Source organism: Mercenaria mercenaria, chromosome 1 (assembly GCF_021730395.1).
Source record: "Mercenaria mercenaria strain notata chromosome 1, MADL_Memer_1, whole genome shotgun sequence".
Lineage (NCBI taxonomy): Eukaryota > Metazoa > Mollusca > Bivalvia > Venerida > Veneridae > Mercenaria > Mercenaria mercenaria.
Window position 1 is genome coordinate 64,651,712 of NC_069361.1, and position 19,716 is coordinate 64,671,427.

The window sequence follows — 19,716 nt, forward strand, 5'->3', positions numbered from 1 at the left end:
TACTGATGGTTAAAGTTATTCTGTTTGCAATTCAACAGAGAAATAAGCACACTTAAAAACTTCTTTAACCAATGACATCTTACTGACAGTATTTCGAATATGACTAAAAGACAGTTAGTTAGAGTATTTGTTGTAACGTCCATACCTCTAACAGTAAAGTCATTAAGTGGATCGCTTAAACCATGGTCTGGTTTAGCACGGAATCCTAAAAATGAGCCATCTTTCCTTAAGATGAAATATCTCTTCCTCCAGTTCTTGATATGTTCTCCTGAAAAAAATAATGAAAAAAGTGTTATTTTAAGGATTTCTCTGCAAGACAGAAGGTAAGAGCACCCCAAACACAGCCATAGAGCCATGCATCGCAAAGTAGGCCCGCAACAAAAAGAAACTGTAACGGAAAAATATAGTAGAAGGGTTTTCCTTAAATCTATAATCCAATAAAGACTGCTGTTATTTTGATCATTTCTCCATTTTCTTGAATAACAAAACCATGTACTATACTATGTTTGTTATATGTAATTTACAATGTATACATGTATACAAGAAAGAAAACAATCTTATAATAAAATATCTAGAAACATCAGACTTTGTCCATAAATATTAGGTAACATTTTCAACTTTACTAAATTTTCTGTAATATCAAGTAATTAAAAGATATAATATCTATTTTTCATTTTATCACTCTTCAGTAATACTGAATAATTACATCAATGATCAAAGTCTAAGTTTTCGGGCGGGGTTTAGTATTTGGAAGATGTATATCAATTAACAATTTTCCACATTACCACTCTTTTGTAATACTGAGTAAGTACACAAACCTCTCTTCCAAAGGTATCCCTCTTTTACAACGGACTGTTCCTCTGAGGGATTCATCTCACACCCCTACTCGCCTAAAATAGTATAAACAATTCATGAATTATATATACGATGTTGATATACAGAAAAACAAGCAAATTCAGCAAATTGGTATCCCCACCAAACGGGATAAAAGGTATTAATTACATATTTGTATTAAAATGAATGTTCAGTGTGGACAAGAAAGAATCATATAATACGTCCTGTACAATATATTTTAGATGCTTATTATAATTTATTTATCATCTAAAGTCATATCTATTCTACTTTCATTTGCACAGCAGAATAAGATCTGAAATACGTTATTTATTTATCATCTATTGCCATATTTATTCTATTTTCATTTGCACAGCAGAACTCCGGAATGTGTATAAAATACACGTTTAATATGTACATAAATATCCTGAATATAAACTTTATTCAAAGTACACATCTTTTACAAAATTAATTTACACAAAACTATATCCGACCATCATCAAATTCACTTAAAAGGCTTCTGACTTCCTATTGATGGTGTGAAAGAAAAAACTTCAGACTACTGGAAACTACTGGAAATAACAAATTAAACAATATTCTCAACAGCCAAATGAATATTTATCTAGTAACAGACAGCGAAATCTGACTTTTCGGCCATTCACCTTATACAACTAGCAGTAACTACAGGAAAAATAACTTGCAAATATTTAATTCAGGATTTCCAAAAAAATGTGACCACAAAAAAATTGAAATGCTCGCATTCGCTTTTTAAACCTAGCTTATAAAATTGTATTGCACAGAGGGAAGCTTAAGTTCTGTATGATTTTTAAGGCAGGAAAGTGTGCAGACTGAAAATTATACACTGAAGTCTGTAAACTTTTCCAAAGTGAAAGAATCACATACCGTATGTGAATGGGGCTATAATTTGATTTTCATTTTTTATTGAATGGCTGCATAATCTCTCTAAAGAAATAAGGGAAATCTTCCTAAATGTAATACAGTGCACCCACTCAGCATTTTTTTCAAGGGTAAACTTACCCCTGGACACAAAAACTGGGGGTAAATCTCAATTTTTGAGGGTATGAAAATTATAGAATAAAAATTTCCAAGGTTGCTGAACTTGTAACGTTTGGTTTTGAGCAGGTCAAACATAGTTCTGGCTACCTTACCTTAACTGACGCTATTTGTATTTTCTGATGGTCGCATTCAGAGATCCGTAACAGTATATATATAAACATCTCTGAGGCTAAAATTTTTTAACTAGGTCAAACAGTGCATAGTTTCCTTTTCAGAATTAAAACTTGTGCCAGGAAAACCACTTATTTTGGAAATGTTTCGGGTTCTTTTTCTTTAGCGCTAGTAGTGTCAGTACTCGTAGACGGCTGGCACTCTTCATTCTATTGTTGCAAAGCTTCACTTGTTGTTTTGTTATCTGCCGTGAAAGCTTTGATTGTGATATTCTTGCAGACGGGAGAGATTTGATTGGTTACCACTTTAATGTGCTAACTCATTTCCTGGGGCGTTAAAATATAAAACCCGTTAACATTTTATGACGTCACTGAAAGTGAGAAAACATCTGCAGTTAGCCAATCTATTTGCACGAAACGCAGTATTTCCAAGGTTCCAATTCATCCCCGGCATTTTTGTATATGCGCGATTTCGCACAGGGTAAAGCATATATGCATGATTTTTATTTTTTTTAAGTGATTTATGCAATATTTTACGTGAGTGGGAACACTGTAATAGATATACAAGTCATGCTAAAAAAAATGAATCAAATATATGTAGCAGAAAAAATGCAATTAACTGCGGTCACTTCTGCACACAAAAAAACCTGAAAAATTTGTTATGTGTCAAAGTCTAGGACATGACTTTAATGGCCTATAAAACTTTATTAGTAAACTTTATGTCCAAAAACACAATTAATTTACCATTCATATACATATAAGAGTCCGAAAACATAATTTTCATCTTGTAAACCTAACAAAAAAAGTGGTGGTTGTTGCTTATACAAATTACAATCATTGATTCCCAAATACGAGTGTACCGGTACATAACGGTGATTAGGAACAACCGATCAAGATTGCCATGACCCTTCAATTTTACCAATACAGCCGCCGTTTCCCTAAGAAACTATTCGTATGGCTGCCGTGTAAATTCTCGATATTGACATTATAGGATAAATCCCTTTTTCCAATATTAGCCAGCAATAAACGCCCGTTCCCAGTTTTGCAGTGACGGAGGTATCGGCCATTACGCTACATAGCGGTAATGTTTAAGATTATCCTTTTTTCAAGGTTTTAACAAAGAAAATGGCTCGATACCGATGGTGTGAAATTATTCGCATTTTTCAAGGTTAAATTATTTTTGCAAAGATTTTGTTGCCGAGGCCCTAAAACAGTATTTTCATTGTGAGAAAGTAAGAACTTTCCTAAATCCTTATCTTCTGGCAAAAATAATCGCTAATATTGTACACAGTCTTTATATCAGTTAATCTCGCCAGCCCCCCTAACCCTATTTATGGAAATACCTGAAAATGGGAATTATCCTATAATGTCGATATGGTCACTAAAGTGTCAATTCGTAAATTATCAAGTACATCATGTGCAGAAAATAATTTCTGAAAATAACAATTATTCTCTCAAGTCAACTCGTCCCCTAGTCAACTCGTCCCCCCGTCAACTCGTCCCCGATTTGGTCATTTCGTCCCCCAAAATTGGTCATTTCGTCCCCCTCATTATAAAATTTGGTCAACTCGTCCCGATTTTGGTCAACTCGTCCCCCTTTTGGTCAATTCGTCCCCCTTTTAGAAATTTTGTCCCCCTTAATATTTTAGGCATTTTTGCTTTTTTGACTTTGAAAACTTTTATTTAAAATCATCGTGAGTTTTGAAGGAGTTATATTAGAAATAATTAACTTTAAATAATTAGGTTTGATAAAATAGTAAAAGAAATATACTGAAAATATAAGACAATTAACTGAAATAAAATATGAAAAAATAAATACAATGCCCTTAGTATTTTAAATATAATATATTAGAAAATCTAATTAACTTTTTAAAAATCATAGTAAGAATAGAGAGAGCAATAAATCCTTACCTCTGGTCATAATAAAAGAAAGTTTTAATTAGAAATTAAATAAAGAATAAATAAACAACTAATATCTGTCACATATGCTTTACTAAAAATAACCAACATGCTTTATATCCATTTTTGTCATTAAAATAAAAAAAGAAATACTTAAATACTTCAAAAGAAGGGAGACAGTGGTTTCTAAAAAAAAAGTAGAATGAGCATATACCTGCATACGAGGTGTTAAAGGTTATTAATCACATTAAAAGGCCTTGATTGGGCTGATTGGAAGGTGTTAATGGTATTTAATTGCACGAGAAGTTGTTGATTGACTGAATGAAATGTGTCAAAATTTTCCCCTAGTAGAATTAAATGTGTTAATAGTTGATTGGAGTGAGGAAAGTATTTGTTATAAAAAATGTTTAATAAAAAAAGTTTAATAAAAAGTTTAATCTTATGCAAGAGTTTGAAAATAAGCAGCATCAAATACGGACATTTAAACAGCAATCATGTTATCCAACATAGCAGACTTACAAAAACAAAGAGAAAAAAAACAGAAAAAAACCCAGAAAATCCTCCTTGTTAAATCGATCATTTTTAAAGCAAAAAAGTTCTTAAAACAAACGAAACTTATGTACATTTTTAGCGTAAAATATCCTTATCTGAAAGAAAAAAACCGTCTTAATTTATTATACTTTGATTTTTTTTCTCAAAAATACGTTTTAAAAAGGGGGCCGAAAGGGGGGGACGAAATGACCAATTTGAAATCGCCGAGGGGGACGAAATGACCAAATCGGGGACGAGTTGACTGGGGGACGTGTTGACTAGGGGACGAGTTGACTGTAAATCCTCAAGAGTGCTGTTATATATGCTTGCACGGACAGTTTATCCAATGTTGAAGCACTGACCTCAAAAGTCATAAAAACTGAATCTAACAAACTATGTCTGACATGCTCCTATACTGTCATAATTCATACTGTCAGCTTGCCAAACTTGAGCCTTGAGGAAGTTCAATTTCAGGTATCAAACTGCGTTATATATCTTTACCCGTACCGTTTCCTTTCTCTAACTGAATCGTTATTCTTTTCCTTTTTAATGTCTTTTAACGATATTGCGGCTGAACGGTTGAAATTAGCGGAAAATGTGGCAGTTTCAGAAAATTCTTGGACATTTCTTTCCAATATTTCAATTCTCGTTACGTCGCCGTTGATCTCGTAACGTACGAGATTTCAAAAATTACCCAAAATCCTGTAGTGCCCGGATTAGGAAGTAGTATTCTGCTGTCAGTTGAGAAATCTGGACAATGATTTCAAAACTGTTTATCGTGTCAAAAGCAGGAGAAATATTGATTGAAAAAGACTGTATCCCATCACTCTGTAAACTTACACCGTGAAATAAGCGTAAGAAAGCTATGACACCTTTTCTTCAGTGCTGTCAAGGTGTGATGAGCCGGCCTTTCCTGAAAGTTTCCTGGTTTATAGTAGTTACAAGTTAAATCATAGCAAAAGTTCCTTCTAGGGCACAACTGTATAGATATACAAGATTTAGCTTACCAAAAGGTTCCTTCTAGCGCACATTAAATATTCTTTTTAAGGGATCTTTAATAAAATAATTATGAACTATGTTTTTTGCTAGTTTACGTGTATTCTTATCTATTTATTTTAAGAATACTTAAAGTTATTTCACACAAACATTTATTTAACTTAAAATAATAAACAAACACCTTTAGATGAGCGATCCTACCTAAATATTATTAGCGGACAATAAATACCATCACTCTGTCAAAATTTGGGGAACCAGTGTCGACACCTGTCCTAGTGGCACAGATCAGAATTTGGTCGTATGTTTGCCTAATTTTAATTAGCAATACAATGGAAGAAAAGTTCTGCCATATGCCAGTAATTGCATTGCATGAATGGATACTTAAGCTCCAGAACGACTAAACCAGGAGAAAAAGGGCTTTTATATAAGTCGGCACCAACAAACTGATGGATTTGAAAAAAGTGCGTATAAAAAGTTCACAACTTGACAGTTACAAAACAATTAATCAAAAGGTATGAAATGACCAAGTTCAAAATATTTATAGCTCAGTAAAGTGAAGAAATGCATTATAAAGTTCTAGATAAAATCAAGGGAAGTAATTGAAATGTTGTTATCCGATGACGGTACGTATCGTGCAATAGCATTCACAGACAAGTAAAAAATCTCGAATAACTTTATTAGTACAGTATGTTTTGATGGTTTTACTTAAAATGTTAAAATATTAAAGTTGGTATGAAATAAAATCGTAAAAAGAACCTCTGGAAGCAGCAAAGAATGAAACCAAGAAGAATAATAGTAGATGATATTTTTAGGCCGGGGGTCTATTTTTAGATGATGAATATTCATTTAGTTAATCTCGATTCTACAATATGACATGTAAGATTTAGGAGTTAAATAGTTTAAACTAAATTATTGTTTTTGTAGGTCTGTTTATTACGTAGTTGTATTTCACTAAAGATTGACTTAAAGATGCGTAAAAACACATTCCCTTACAGAAGAAAAAGGCCTGCTGCGTACTCTTGCTGTGTACATACAGCGTATATGATGCGTACATGATGTGTACTGAATTCAAGGGCTTTAAATAGTACGCAGGATATACACCGCACATACACCGATAGTACGTTTGTAGTACACTTTTGACATGCAAATGAGCTCTGCCGCGTACTACTTGCTGCGTACATGCTGTGGACTACATAGTACACAGGATGTACGCTGGAGGAATTTAGTATGCGGGAAATAGTACACAGCATGTACGCGGCACATACACTTTTCACATGCAAATGAGCCTGCGGTGTACTCTTGCGGCGTACATGCTGTGTACTCCTGCGGCGTACATGTGGTGTACTCCTGGCCCGAGTCCTGCGGCGTACATGCTGTGTACTCCTGCTGCATACATGCTGTGTACTCTTGCGGCGAAACTGCTGTGATAATGTAAATTCCTTACCCCACCAACTTTCGTATGCAAATGCTGATCATTCGGACAGAAAAAAAACAGAAAAAAGATAAGTGACATGCATCAATAAGTATTTAACCTTACCAAAATAATGTAGATTGATGTTATCAAATAAATTAGTATGCTTTTCTTCATCCACTTTTCAATGAAATAAATCAATTTTTGTAGCATGTAATTTGGTAAACATTTGAAGAAAATGGCGTAACTGCATCAAGGGGAAACAACTTTAATGCAACTAAATATAAGTGTTATGATTTATTATAGACGTTTGTGTGCGTAGTATGTATTTATTTTGATTAAAATCCATCTGAGAACAATCTAGGTCTGGAATTATATAAGCATTTATATACTTTTACGTCCGTAAAAAGTAGCGCACCAAAAAAATTTGGATTGATTTTTTCCAATGGGGCGAGCGCAATTAGCCAAAAACGTTCTGAAAATATACGAGCGGCAAATCCGATGAACAACTTTTTAATTCGGTGAGGCCTTAATGAGTTAACATAATGAGCATTAAAGCCTTTATAAAACATGATAGAATGGTATTTTGCTTAATAGTATTCAAATAACAGTGAGAGCTATTATAATTCTTCTCATTCGGGCGCTGTTTAGGCATTATCTTGGTAATTATTTCATGTATTACAAAATGTAATGCAACGAAGTTCAAATAAGGCTTTTCAATTATCCAAGTTAGAAAACTCCAGGATTAATTCAAAATGAATAAGAAAATATATTTTTACACTGCATGCAAGGTGCAGCTCAGAAATCACCAAGATGTAAGCTTCACAAATGAACATTGCAAATAGTTTGGCATATTTTCATTGTTCAGAATACCGGTAATCTGAACTATTCTATGCTATTAAGATAAAAGTTACTCGGAAATCAAGTTCTTGCTTCAAAAAAAAAAATAAAAAAATGTACAAATCCTTCCTGCATGAAGTGTACTTCAGACTTTTACCTAAAAAATTCAAAGTATAAACACCAAAAAAAATTAACAAGTCTTTCCCGCGTATATGAAGTTTACTTCAGACTTTAACTTATAAAAAAAAACTAAGTATAAATGCCAAAAAAATTGTACAAGTCTTTCACGCGTATATGAAGTGTACTGCATGAATTTCAAAGTATCTGAGGTGTACATGCAGTGTACTATTTTCTTATACAAGTCCCTCCTGCATACATGCAGTGTACTCCTTAAATTTTCAGAGTCTTTGCTGCGTACTTGGAGTGTACTAGTGACCTCCTGCGTACATGCTGTGTACTCGTCGAAATAGTACGCGGCATGTACGTGGCATGCTGTGTATGTAAAATGTACTCCTCTGGCGTACTACTGTGTTCGCGGCATATACACAGCAAATACGCAGCATGTACGCCACAGAGGCTTGCTTCTGTAAGGGTTGGCAAAGAGGCTATTTGTAATGAATATGCATGAGTACAAAATGGCGGCACCTACTGGAATTTGGATGCCTTTGATGATACCCTTGTATCCATTACCTGCTCAGTCAAGTGTGACATGTTTACCATAAGTGTTCCTTCTCATGAGAAGGAACAATAATGATCATCTTGTAAAATTTTGGTTGCGATGTCTGTTTTAAATATTGGTCATGCATCAGTGTGTGGAACCCCAGGATCGGACACAAGGACAAGACCATATTCTACCTTATTGGACATTCCGCATCCCCTCTTTTAATCAGAGAGTCAGTGGTGCAGTGGTGAGCAGTTTGATCTACAACGCCAGCGATCCGGGTTCGAATCCCGGGTCCGGATTGATTCCCAGTTGCGGCTGATAACCAGATTAGTGTTCAGTGCTGAGTGATTTACTTTAATTGGTACTGTTTCCAACAGTATCGGTCTAGACAGGATGCTGGGGAGGTAAATATGACACCTGCCGTGGGCTCGGCTGGAAATAAGTTGTTCCATCCATTCCAGGTGGGGACTTTCGTCGACTACCCACGTTGAAAAAGAACCTTTACTTATTTTTAAGCGCCCGTGGGGCGTTACTTTTTGCACCAAGGGTTAGTTTATTTCTGTACCAAAGTACAAAAAACTAAAATTTTGAAAAAGGTCTATGTTGTTTTATACTGCCTAAAATGTCAAGTAAGTATTGTCTGTAAGTATTGACCTGGCACTCATGAATATTCTGTATGTTTCCGTAAGTTAATTCTCAGTGTCTGAACATAAATAGTAAAATAACTATTACATATATACTTCTTAATTGATATGCTGTCTCATGTGCAGGTAGCTGTGTGGACAAAGTGTTTAGCTTCCAATATCAGGGTTGTGGGTTCGAGTCCTACGTCTGACCATATCTTTTTTCCCCCAAATTTTATATGCAGACTTACCACTTAATTGATCAAATATATATTGATATGTACTTATTTAAAGTTCATTTATTAAAAGTTTTCATATTTACCTGTTGCAAAAAAAAGTGTAATAAAATTGTTCTAAAGTGTCTGAGGTAAAAAGACTAATTACCTGTCACCAGCGTTCCAGAAAATAAATACTACAAGAGAAAACAATTAAAATCATGAAATATGATACATAAAATAATGTAAAAATAAAACAGGTATTGATAACATTACATTAAAAAATGATCTAAGTGATTTCTAACCTTTGGTAATGTTCGTGGAAGTCAGACATCATACTTATGATACCACTACGCTACCGTGTCATAAGTTAACTGGACATGTTACTTTAGTAATATAGATATTTTCAGGATACAAATATTGCGTAAAATAATGAAAACAACCGAAAATATTGGCGAAGATTAATGTGTGCCAGATCAATACTTACGGACAATATTTACGCTAACATAAATCGTTTAATCCAACAACAACACTTTCAGTTGAGTAAATACGGCAATAAGAATACACTGGCTATACACTGACTCGGTCAATCCATTTTCCACATATACACACCCTATAAACGACTGTATTCCCCTCTTCCTCTTGCGAGTGATCAAAACAATAATCTGACAGCTAAAAGTTGAAAAACAGCATTTGAAGTGACTGATTTGCTTTGAAGGTATGTATATTTACATTTTATTGGAAGCTAAACATGATTTGTTTCTGTATATAATGTGTTAGTCTGATGACAGGTAGATGTATAGCAAAAAACTCGATTGATCACTGGTTTTGTCCAGAAATTGTACATTGTCGGCATCAGAAGTACTTATTTTCTTGCTTGAAGAATGACCTACATGTAAATTCTACTGTTTCATTGATAAAGAAACAATACTAGTTTGGTAAAATAAAATAAAATCATTGATAAATTCTCCAATTTGTTTATAACCTTAAATGAAAGAAGATTCGGTGTTATTTCCTGACTGTATGCACGCTTGCTTAATTACTGTACAAGTGCTTGCGAGTTTTGTAAAACGACTGTATGCCTGTTTGTGAGTGACTTCTTCATTAAATATCGGCGTTTCCTATGCTCCTGTAGTATTTCTTCATATTTAGAACCCGCAAACAATGTTTGAAGGAGGTGGTATAAAGCAGTCACCATGCGGTCTGTCTGTTCGGTCTGTTTGTATATGTGTCCTCATATATTTGGTCGTGCAATTACTTCAATGCTATTGCACCTACCTCTCTCAAAATTTACATACAAACATCGGCCATATGTAGTTAATGTCCATCTTATTATTTTCCTTTTTCTTTTTAAAGAGACACTTAAAGGTGAAATATGGTCTGTTTTTCGTGTCAGTGCCATAACTTCTTTATGCATTAAGAGATTTTGAAATAACTTGGCACAAATGTTCACCATCATGAGACCGTAATGCGACGATGTGTCGCATACAAGATTATATTTTCTAGAATTTCAAACCATTGAAACCAATATATAATCGCAACTGCAATTAATAAGGTGTGAAAATATTAACAGTAAATGGGGTGATTTGGAGTGAAACGGCGCCAGATTGAATCCAACTAATCCTTTGTGGGTCGCTTTCTTGACAGCGTCGCATAGTAAACAGCTCTATTTTAGTTTTGTCTTTGTATTTGCCATAAACACATGAACTTTAACATGAAACTTGTCTTATTTTACTGAAATACATTCTGCGAATGAAATAAGTCCCCATTTTACAAGCAGAAGAGCCAGAAAAAATGAGGGTTTATTACCTCACCTGAGCAAGAAGTGCTCAAGGTGAGCTTTTGTGATCACCCTGTGTTCGTCGTTGTCGTCTGTTGTCAACAATTTGACTGTTTACACTGAGAGGTCACACTTTCGGTCCAATCTTAATGAAACTTGGTCATAATGTTACCCTCAATAGCATCTTGGACGAGTTCGATATTGGGTCATCTGGGCTTAAAAACTAGGTCACCAGGTCAATCAAAGGAAAAGGTTGTTAACAGTCTAGAGATCGCAATTTGGTCCAATCTTAATGTAACTTGGTCTGAATATTATCCTCAATAAATCTTGGACCAGTTCGACATTGGTCATCTGGTTCAGAAACTAGGTCACCAGGTCAAATCAAAGGAAAACCTAGTTAACACTTTAGAGGCCACATTTATGACCATTTATTAATGAAACTTTTTTTCAAAATGTGTTTTGGTGATATTTAGGTCGAGTTCAAATCTGCGTCAGATGGGTCAAAAACTTGGTCAGCAAGTCAAATCAAAGGAAAAGCAAGTAAACACTCTAGAGGCCACATCTGTGAGCATGTAGTAATGAAACTTAATATTAATCTTGATAATCTGTAGGTGACTTTAAATCTGAGTCAAGTGGGGTCAAAAACTAGGTCAGCAGATAAAATCAAAGGAAAATCCTGTTAACTCTCTATCGGCCATAAATATGGCAATATTTCTAATGCCTACCCACGACTACCCGCTGTGATTTAATAATCATTTCCAATACATTTATACTTACCAAATAACATACAGCTTTCGATATAAATGTCGGAATTCGCCGATCATACTGAAACAAAGACGAGGTACAACTCACGGCATTTTTAAAACCACGGAAGTGGATTGAGCAAGGCCTAGCAATAAAAACGACCAAATCCGCAAGGACAGATTCCCGGCGTGTGTGCGTTATCACTATCAAATGTAAATTATTCCTATTAACATGAGAAATAGCGGTTAAATCTTGACAGGTAGTAAACACGACGGCTGTATTTGTAACGATAACATGTTTATTTTGTTATTGAGGAAGGGGGAATAGGGTAGTTAAACCATTAGGCCATTCAACTATTTTGTACTACTTTGAATCTTGTTGACTGATTTACCATGAAGTAAACTCTGAATTACTAATAAGAACTTAATCGACTTTTCCGATAATGTTTTCGTTATCATTTTCTATTTATACGTCCATTTGCAGGATACTTGCGGGTGAAATAGTTTTTTTTATTAAATCAGAGGATCATTTTGCTGCAGACGGACAGACAGACGGGGTCAACCTATAGTCCTCTCCTGTCTCATCTCATCGATGTTTTGAAATCGTAAGGTAACATTTCTTCGTGTGATTTCCATAGGGAATCGACAGTTAATTTCTTGCAAGACATAGTAGGGACCCTGTGTATACATTCAGTTTCTAATTCGTGTTTTATGATAGTATATGTGTGTAAAACCAACACTGAACACTTGCATGTAAAGGATGCTGAAGCATTCAATTAATTATTTAATTTAAGTAGGGTAGCAAGTCACAGACACTCCACTCCACCCCAAATGGATTAGTACAAGCATCGCATGGGGGGGTTCGACATTATAAACATGACGACTGATCAAAAGAAACAATTTTGTATGCATATTTTTTATTTCATTTACGTCTTTTAAGGACATAAATCGCCTATTGTACTCGCAAGATGGAATACAGTATCACTCGCAAATACGCATTCAGATCAAATATCAGAATTGGCAAGTCGGCATACAGTAAATGTTTTTTTTACCGACTAGATAAAAATTAATTTCATTCAAAAACGAAACATTTTATTTACTTATATTTATGAAGTATGCATACTTATTAGAGAAAACATCATGGATAATTGGATTACAAATCAATTTGGCATGATATTCATCAGTTTGGTGACTTGGTCGAGTGAATTTTCATGCAATGAGTGTGATCAGTCAACATTTTTTAAACATTACCTGTCAGTTTCATCTATTATATCACCATATACACATATCTATGTTAGACTTATCGTTTAACTAAAATACACATACAGTGTAAAGCCAAATAATGAATTTGAAGACGATTCTTACCTTTTGTGTGTCTGTTTATTGTTTTGATCACTCGCAAGAGGAAGAGGGGAAATACAGTCGTTTATAGGGTGTGATATAGTGTACCATTCGATGCCTGAATTTGTTGCGCATAATTAGAGGGTCGCAGTGGGGTTTGTTTTCACATATTGACCATGCATTTGAAGGTAAAGATGATAGTAAGTTGTTTACATGTAAATTTGCTGATATATGTCTGTCTGTTTGTACATGTGTTATGCTCGTAAGTAAAAGAATCAATCCCCTTACAGAAGAAAAATGCCTGCTGCGTACTCTTGCTGTGTACATACAGCGTATATGATGCATACATGATGTGTACTGAAATCAATAGTATGCAGGATATACACCGCACATACACCGATAGTACATTTATAGTACACTTTTGACATGCAAATGAGCTCTGCCGCGTACTACTTGCTGCGTACATGCTGTGGACTACATAGTACACAGGATGTATGCTGGAGGAATTTAGTATGCGAGAAATAGTACGCAGCATGTACGCGGCACATACACTTTTCACATGCAAATGAGCCTGCGGTGTACTACCCCTGCGGCGTACATGCTGTGTACTCCTGCGGCGTACATGCTGTGTACTCCTGCGGCGTACATGCTGTGTACTCCTGGCCCGAGTCCTGCGGCGTACATGCTGTGTACTCCTGCTGCATACATGCTGTGTACTCTTGTGGCGAAACTGCTGTGATAATGTAAATTCCTTACCCCACCAACTTTCGTATGCAAATGCTGATCATATGGACAGAAAAAAACAGAAAAAAGATAAGTGACATGCATCAGTAAGTATTTACCCTTACCAAAATAATGTAGATTGATGTTATCAAATAAATTAGTATGCTTTTCTCCATCCACTTTTCAATGAAATAAATCAATTTTTGTAGCATGTAATTTGGTAAACATTTGAAGAAAATGGCGTAACTGCATCAAGGGAAACAACTTTAATGCAACTAAATATAAGTGTTATGATTTATTATAGACGATGTGTGCGTAGTATGTATTTATTTTGATTAAAATCCATCTGAGAACAATCTAGGACTGGAATTATATAAGCATTTATACACTTTTACGTCCGTAAAAAGTAGCGCACCAAAAAATTTTGGATTGATTTTTTCCAATGGGGCGAGCGCAATTAGCCAAAAACGTTCTGAAAATATACGAGCGGCAAATCCGATGAACAACTTTTTAATTTGGTGAGGCCTTAATGAGTTAACATAATGAGCATTAAAGCCTTTATAAAACATGATAGAGTGGTGTTTTGCTTAAGAGTATTCAAATAACAGTGAGAGCTATTAATTCTTCTCATTTGGGCGCTGTTGAGGCATTATCTTGGTAATTATTTCATGTATTACAAAATGTAATGCAACGAAGTTCAAATAAGGCTTTTCAATTATCCAAGTTAGAAAGCTCCAGGATTAATTCAAAATGAAAAAGAATATATTTTTACACTGCATACAAGGTGCAGCTCAGAAATCACTAAGATGTAAGCTTCACAAATGAACATTGCAAATAGTTTGGCAAATTTTTATTGTTCAGAATACCGGTAATCTGAACTATTCTATGCTATTAAGATAAAAGTTACTTGGAAATCAAGTTCTTGCTTCCAAAAAAAAAAAAATGTACAAATCCTTCCTGCATGAAGTCCCTCCCGCGTATATGAAGTTTACTTCAGACTTTAACTTATAAAAAAAAAAACTAAGTATAAATGCCAAAAGAAATTATACAAGTCTTTCCCGCGTATATGAAGTGTACTGCACAAATTTCAAAGTATCTGCGGTGTACATGCAGTGTACTATTTTCTTGTACAAGTCCCTCCTGCGTACATGCAGTGTACTCCTTAAATTTTCAGAGTCTGTGCTGTGTACTTGAAGTGTACTAGTGACCTCCTGCGTACATGCTGTGTACTCGTCAAAATAGTACGTGGCATGTACGCGACATGCGGTGTATGTAAAATGTACTCCTCTGGCGTACTACTGTGTTCGCGGCATATACACAGCAAATACGCAGCATGTACGCCACAGAGGCTTGCTTCTGTAAGGGGATCAATCATCCTCGGGTTTAGAAACCTGTAATCCGCGGAGCGCATTCAGTCAGAGAGTTGCCTCAATTAGAATAAGTTTAACGTCAGAGGTTATTTCTAAGGCCACGGAATTTGATTGTCCAGCTTGTAATTACAACAGCTTTCTAGGTCAGTTGCTCAGCCAAGTGTGACTTACCAATTCAAAGTGTTCCTTCTCAAGAGAAGGAACAATAATATTCAGAATAATATAGGGAACAAATTTTATATATTCAGTAAATGTACATGGCAATAAACATCCCTATTGACCAATATCTAAATTGAATGTGATTAACTTTGGGATATAGTACACTGTGACATATCCTTGCATTCTATATCACAGACACTTGGGGCCTTGACAAGCTTATATTAGTATTGCTCAGCAGTTTTCTGCATGTTACCACCACACAGACATATCTGACAAACAAGAACAAGTTTCTTAAGTATGTGGTGGAATTTTGAATATACCCTAATATACTGTCAGGCCTAAATATACTCAAGATTCCAAACTTTTCCTCATTGTTTACATACAGTGACCTTGTTCCGGACAATTATGTGGCGCCCAGCTGACATGTACAGGTATCAACAAAGCACATATATTTCATCTTTTCAACATTGTATTTTCGTGTTTTCATCTTTGTTGTTTTGACTTTTCACTATCGTAGTTTTGTTGTTTTGACTTTTCAGCATCATACTTTAGTTATTTAGAACTCAAAGTATGTGGCAATGCCCATAACAGAGCACTGTAAAACATACTTGAAATTACACAGCAATTATATTTAAATAGATAGTAATTTTCAGCCTCTCTTTTCTTGTACATCTCCTGTCCTTTTGTCTGTCTTTCCCGGCCATATGAAAACATTTCAATATCCACAAATACCTAACATCAACATAAACGTAAAAGTGGTGTCCTTAATCTGCTTCCTAAACACAAGACAGGTCTGCTGGTCCTAATCTCAACAAATTTCATGTCTTGCAAGAAATCAGGGAAGAAATTGCTGATGTTGTCTGTCTTATCTAATGAAAGACTCTATTGTACTGGTTCTCTTTCATCAGATTGTATATTAAAAGCACACAGTTTGGAGCAAAGTGTGTGAAAAAATAGTTGCAAACAAGGAGTTAAAATAATGTTGTCTTCTGCAGTATAAACCGTGGAAACACAAAGTATAATATGTTGTAGAAATTTTATATTAATACAAAACAATCGCTTCAAAGTTTCTATGACTTGTTCTGAACAACTTTGGTATATTATGTGAAGACAGCAGCTGGTCTGTGAAGTTTAAAACTGTATAATAGAAATTCATTTAAGGGAAGGTAACAAAAACCTTGCATGAACCTTAAGATTTCCTGGAATATTGGAGCCAAGTATTGTATTGAAGTAAATGAAAATTGTATTAGTGATACATTTAAAAGTTTATGGCTATTTTGACTTGACATCATGTTGTCTATATGTTTGATTTCTTGTGTTCCTTAACTATATGGCAGACAGAAATGATTTTTCTGCACCACCAGAAGTCTGTTTCCAGGAGAAAGTGAAATCTTCCAGAGGATTTAGTATACAGCCTCATTTTGTAAGTCTAGAAAGATTATATTCTGTTACTTTCAGGCTTTATCACCCTTGATGTATGATCAGGCTATATTTATAGAACTTTTTAGGTTCCTTATTTGGAAGGATAAAAGCACATGGAAAAGTTGTGCTAGAAAGGCACACTGTCTTTCAAATTATTGCTGTCAAGTCCTTGGAATCTTGTTAACTCAGTAACATTTAAAAATACTAGACAGAGGTGGACATGCTTATATGAACATCAAAATGTCTTTAACTTCTTTTTAAAAGTATCAGTGTTTATGGATTATAAAAAATGTAAATATTAAAGTTGATTTATTTACAATTATCTGTAAAGTATATCTGAATTCTCGTTTGTTTTTATACTGCTTGACTAACATGATAGATGTGCATTCTTTATACTTTACAGGCTTTACAAATGTTTAATGTAAAAGCTGCCTAGAAGTCACTGAATCTGTTTGTTTTTACTTGTTATAATTATATTTCCAGATACAAAGTGTATGGGTGCTATACTGGAGCAATGCATGTCTGTCCGTCCATTGACCTGTCTGTCCCTCCATCATGTCCACCCCATATCTTCTAAACCACTTGCAAGGTTTTCATAAAACTGACATCATTTACACCAAGATGACATGCAGAGTGCACAGCCAAGGTCACTGTGTCCAAGGTCAAGGTCACCCTTAGATTTAAGATCAGATAGCTTAACTTCATGTCCACTAAGTATCGTCTTAACCGCTGGGAAGATTTACTTAAAGCTAACACCAATTGTTAAAACCCATCAAGATGACTTGCAGAGCCTACAACCCAGGTCACTTGGTTCATGGTCAAAGTCACACTTGGAGGTCAAATATGTCATGTCCACTGCATATTATCTAAAACACTGCTAAGATATTCATAAAACTAACATCAGTTGTGTACCTCCCCAAGTTGACATGCAGAGCACACAACTCATGCCACTTGATCCAAGGTCATGGTCACATTTGAAAGTCAGATATAAAATTATTAAAATTCATGTCTGCTCCATATCTTCTAAACAGATGGGAAGATTTTTAGCTCACCTGAGCACGAAGTGCTCAAGGTGAGCTTTTTTGATCGCCCTGTGTCCGTCGTCAGTTGTCCGTCCGTTGTCAACAATTTGACTATTAACACTCTAGAGGTCACAATTTTGGCCTAATCTTAATGAAACTTGGTCAGAATGTTACCCTCATAAGAATCTTGGACAAGTTTTATATTGGGTCATCTGGGGTCAAAAACTAGGTCACCAGATCAAATCAAAGGAAAAGCTTGTTAACACTCTAGAGGTCACAATTTTGGCCCAATCTTAATGAAACTTGGTCAGAATGTTACCCTCAATAAAATCTTGGATGAGATTGATATTGGGTCATCTGGGGTCAGAAACTAGGTCACCGGGTCAAATCAAAGGAAAAGCTTGTTAACACTTTAGAGGTCACATTTTTGACCCAGTCTTAATGAAACTTGGTCAGAATGTTACCCTCAATAAAATCTTGGACAAGTTTGATAATGGGTCATCTGGGATTAAAAACTAGGTCACCATGTCAAATCAAAGGAAAAGCTTGTTAACACTCTAGAGGTCACAATTTTGGCCCAATCTTAATGAAACTTGGTCAGAATGTTACCCTCAATAAAGTCTTGGATGAATTCGATATTGGGTCATCTGGGGTCAAAAACTAGTTCACCAGGTCAAATCAAAGGAACAGCTTGTTAACACTCTAGAGGCCACATTTATGACTATATCTTCATGAAACTTAGTCAGAATGTTACTCATGATGATCTCAAAGTCCAGTTTGAATCTGGGTCATGTAGGGTCAAAAACTAGGTCACCAGGTTAAATCAAAGGAAAAGCTAGTTAACACTCTAGAGGCCACATTTATGACCATATCTTAATGAAACTTGGTCAGAATGTTAATCTTGATGATCTATAGGTCATGCTTAAATCTGGGTCAGGTGGGGTCAAAAACTAGGTCACTGGGTCAAATCAAAGGAAAAGCTTGTTAACACTCTATGGCCACATTTATGACTGTATCTTCATGAAACTTAGTCAGAATGTTAATCTTGATGATCTAGGTCAAGTTCGAATCTGGGTCATGTGGGGTCAAAAACTAGGTCACCAGGTCAAATCAAAGGAAAAGCTTGTTAACACTCTGTGGCCACATTTATGACTGTATCTTCATGAAACTTAGTCAGAATGTTAATCTTGATGATCTAGGTCAAGTTCGAATCTGGGTTATGTGGGGTCAAAAACTAGGTCACCAGGTCAAATCAAAGGAAAAGTTAGTTAACACTTTAGAGGCCACATTTATGACGATATCTTAATGAAACTATCTTGATGATCTTAAGGTCAATAGGTCAGGTGAGCAATACAGGGCCTTCATGGCCCTCTTGTTATAAAACTAGCTTCAGTTATTAACCCAGCCAAAACTATATGCTCTGTATGCAGAGCATATAACCCAGGCAACTAGGTCAAAGGTCAAGGTCACACGTCAAAATATCTTGATTTTGTTCACTCCATATCTTCTAAATCATTATAATTAATTTTATGAAATCAGCACCAGTTGTTAACCTCATCAGGATGAGTTTACTTTCCTTGTATCAAAGTGGCATCTGATCAAACACTATTATACAGGATGTTAGACTTCTTACATATTTTTAATGGTACTAATACAACCAGTCTATATCCTTTGTCAAATATTATATCAAAGACAGTCATACCATTATTTCAGTAAGAAAAATTGTGGATTAGACATGAAAGTTAAGGGTAAATTTTACTGATTCATTAGTTATCCCCCGCCGATGAAATCGGGAGGGGGGTATTGAAATGGCGTTGTCCGTCCGTCACGTCCGTGCATCCGTGCGTGCGTGCGTGTGTCCGTCCGCAGCCATTTCTCAGTAACTAGCAGGTAGAATTTCATGAAACTTGAAATAAACATGAACCAACATACTGCGATGATGCCCGTCAAGTTTTTTTT

At 35.2% G+C, this 19,716-nt stretch overlaps 2 protein-coding genes across 5 annotated transcripts in view; one reads left to right on the plus strand and one right to left on the minus strand.

Moving 5' to 3' along the window:
* LOC123535692 (RAC-alpha serine/threonine-protein kinase-like) overlaps positions 1-5,113 on the minus strand; it is a 56,594-nt gene extending 51,481 nt beyond the window's left edge. For all 3 annotated transcript variants that reach the window (XR_008371998.1, XM_045318442.2, XM_045318448.2), the window contains exons 1-3: positions 4,956-5,113; positions 819-890; positions 146-268 (exon numbers count right to left, since the gene is read on the minus strand). Coding sequence is in view for 2 of the 3 variants with exons in the window: in XM_045318442.2 (XP_045174377.2) it covers positions 146-268; positions 819-873 (178 nt within the window). In the remaining variant the exon portion in view is untranslated. The remainder of the gene's footprint in view (positions 1-145; positions 269-818; positions 891-4,955) is intronic.
* A 39-nt stretch (positions 5,114-5,152) lies between these two features.
* LOC123535709 (AP-4 complex subunit mu-1-like) overlaps positions 5,153-19,716 on the plus strand; it is a 48,744-nt gene continuing 34,180 nt past the window's right edge. For both annotated transcript variants that reach the window (XM_053549563.1, XM_053549567.1), the window contains exons 1-2: positions 5,153-5,263; positions 16,651-16,736. In XM_053549563.1, coding sequence (XP_053405538.1) covers positions 5,206-5,263; positions 16,651-16,736 — 144 coding nt within the window. In that variant the 5' untranslated portion in view covers positions 5,153-5,205. The remainder of the gene's footprint in view (positions 5,264-16,650; positions 16,737-19,716) is intronic.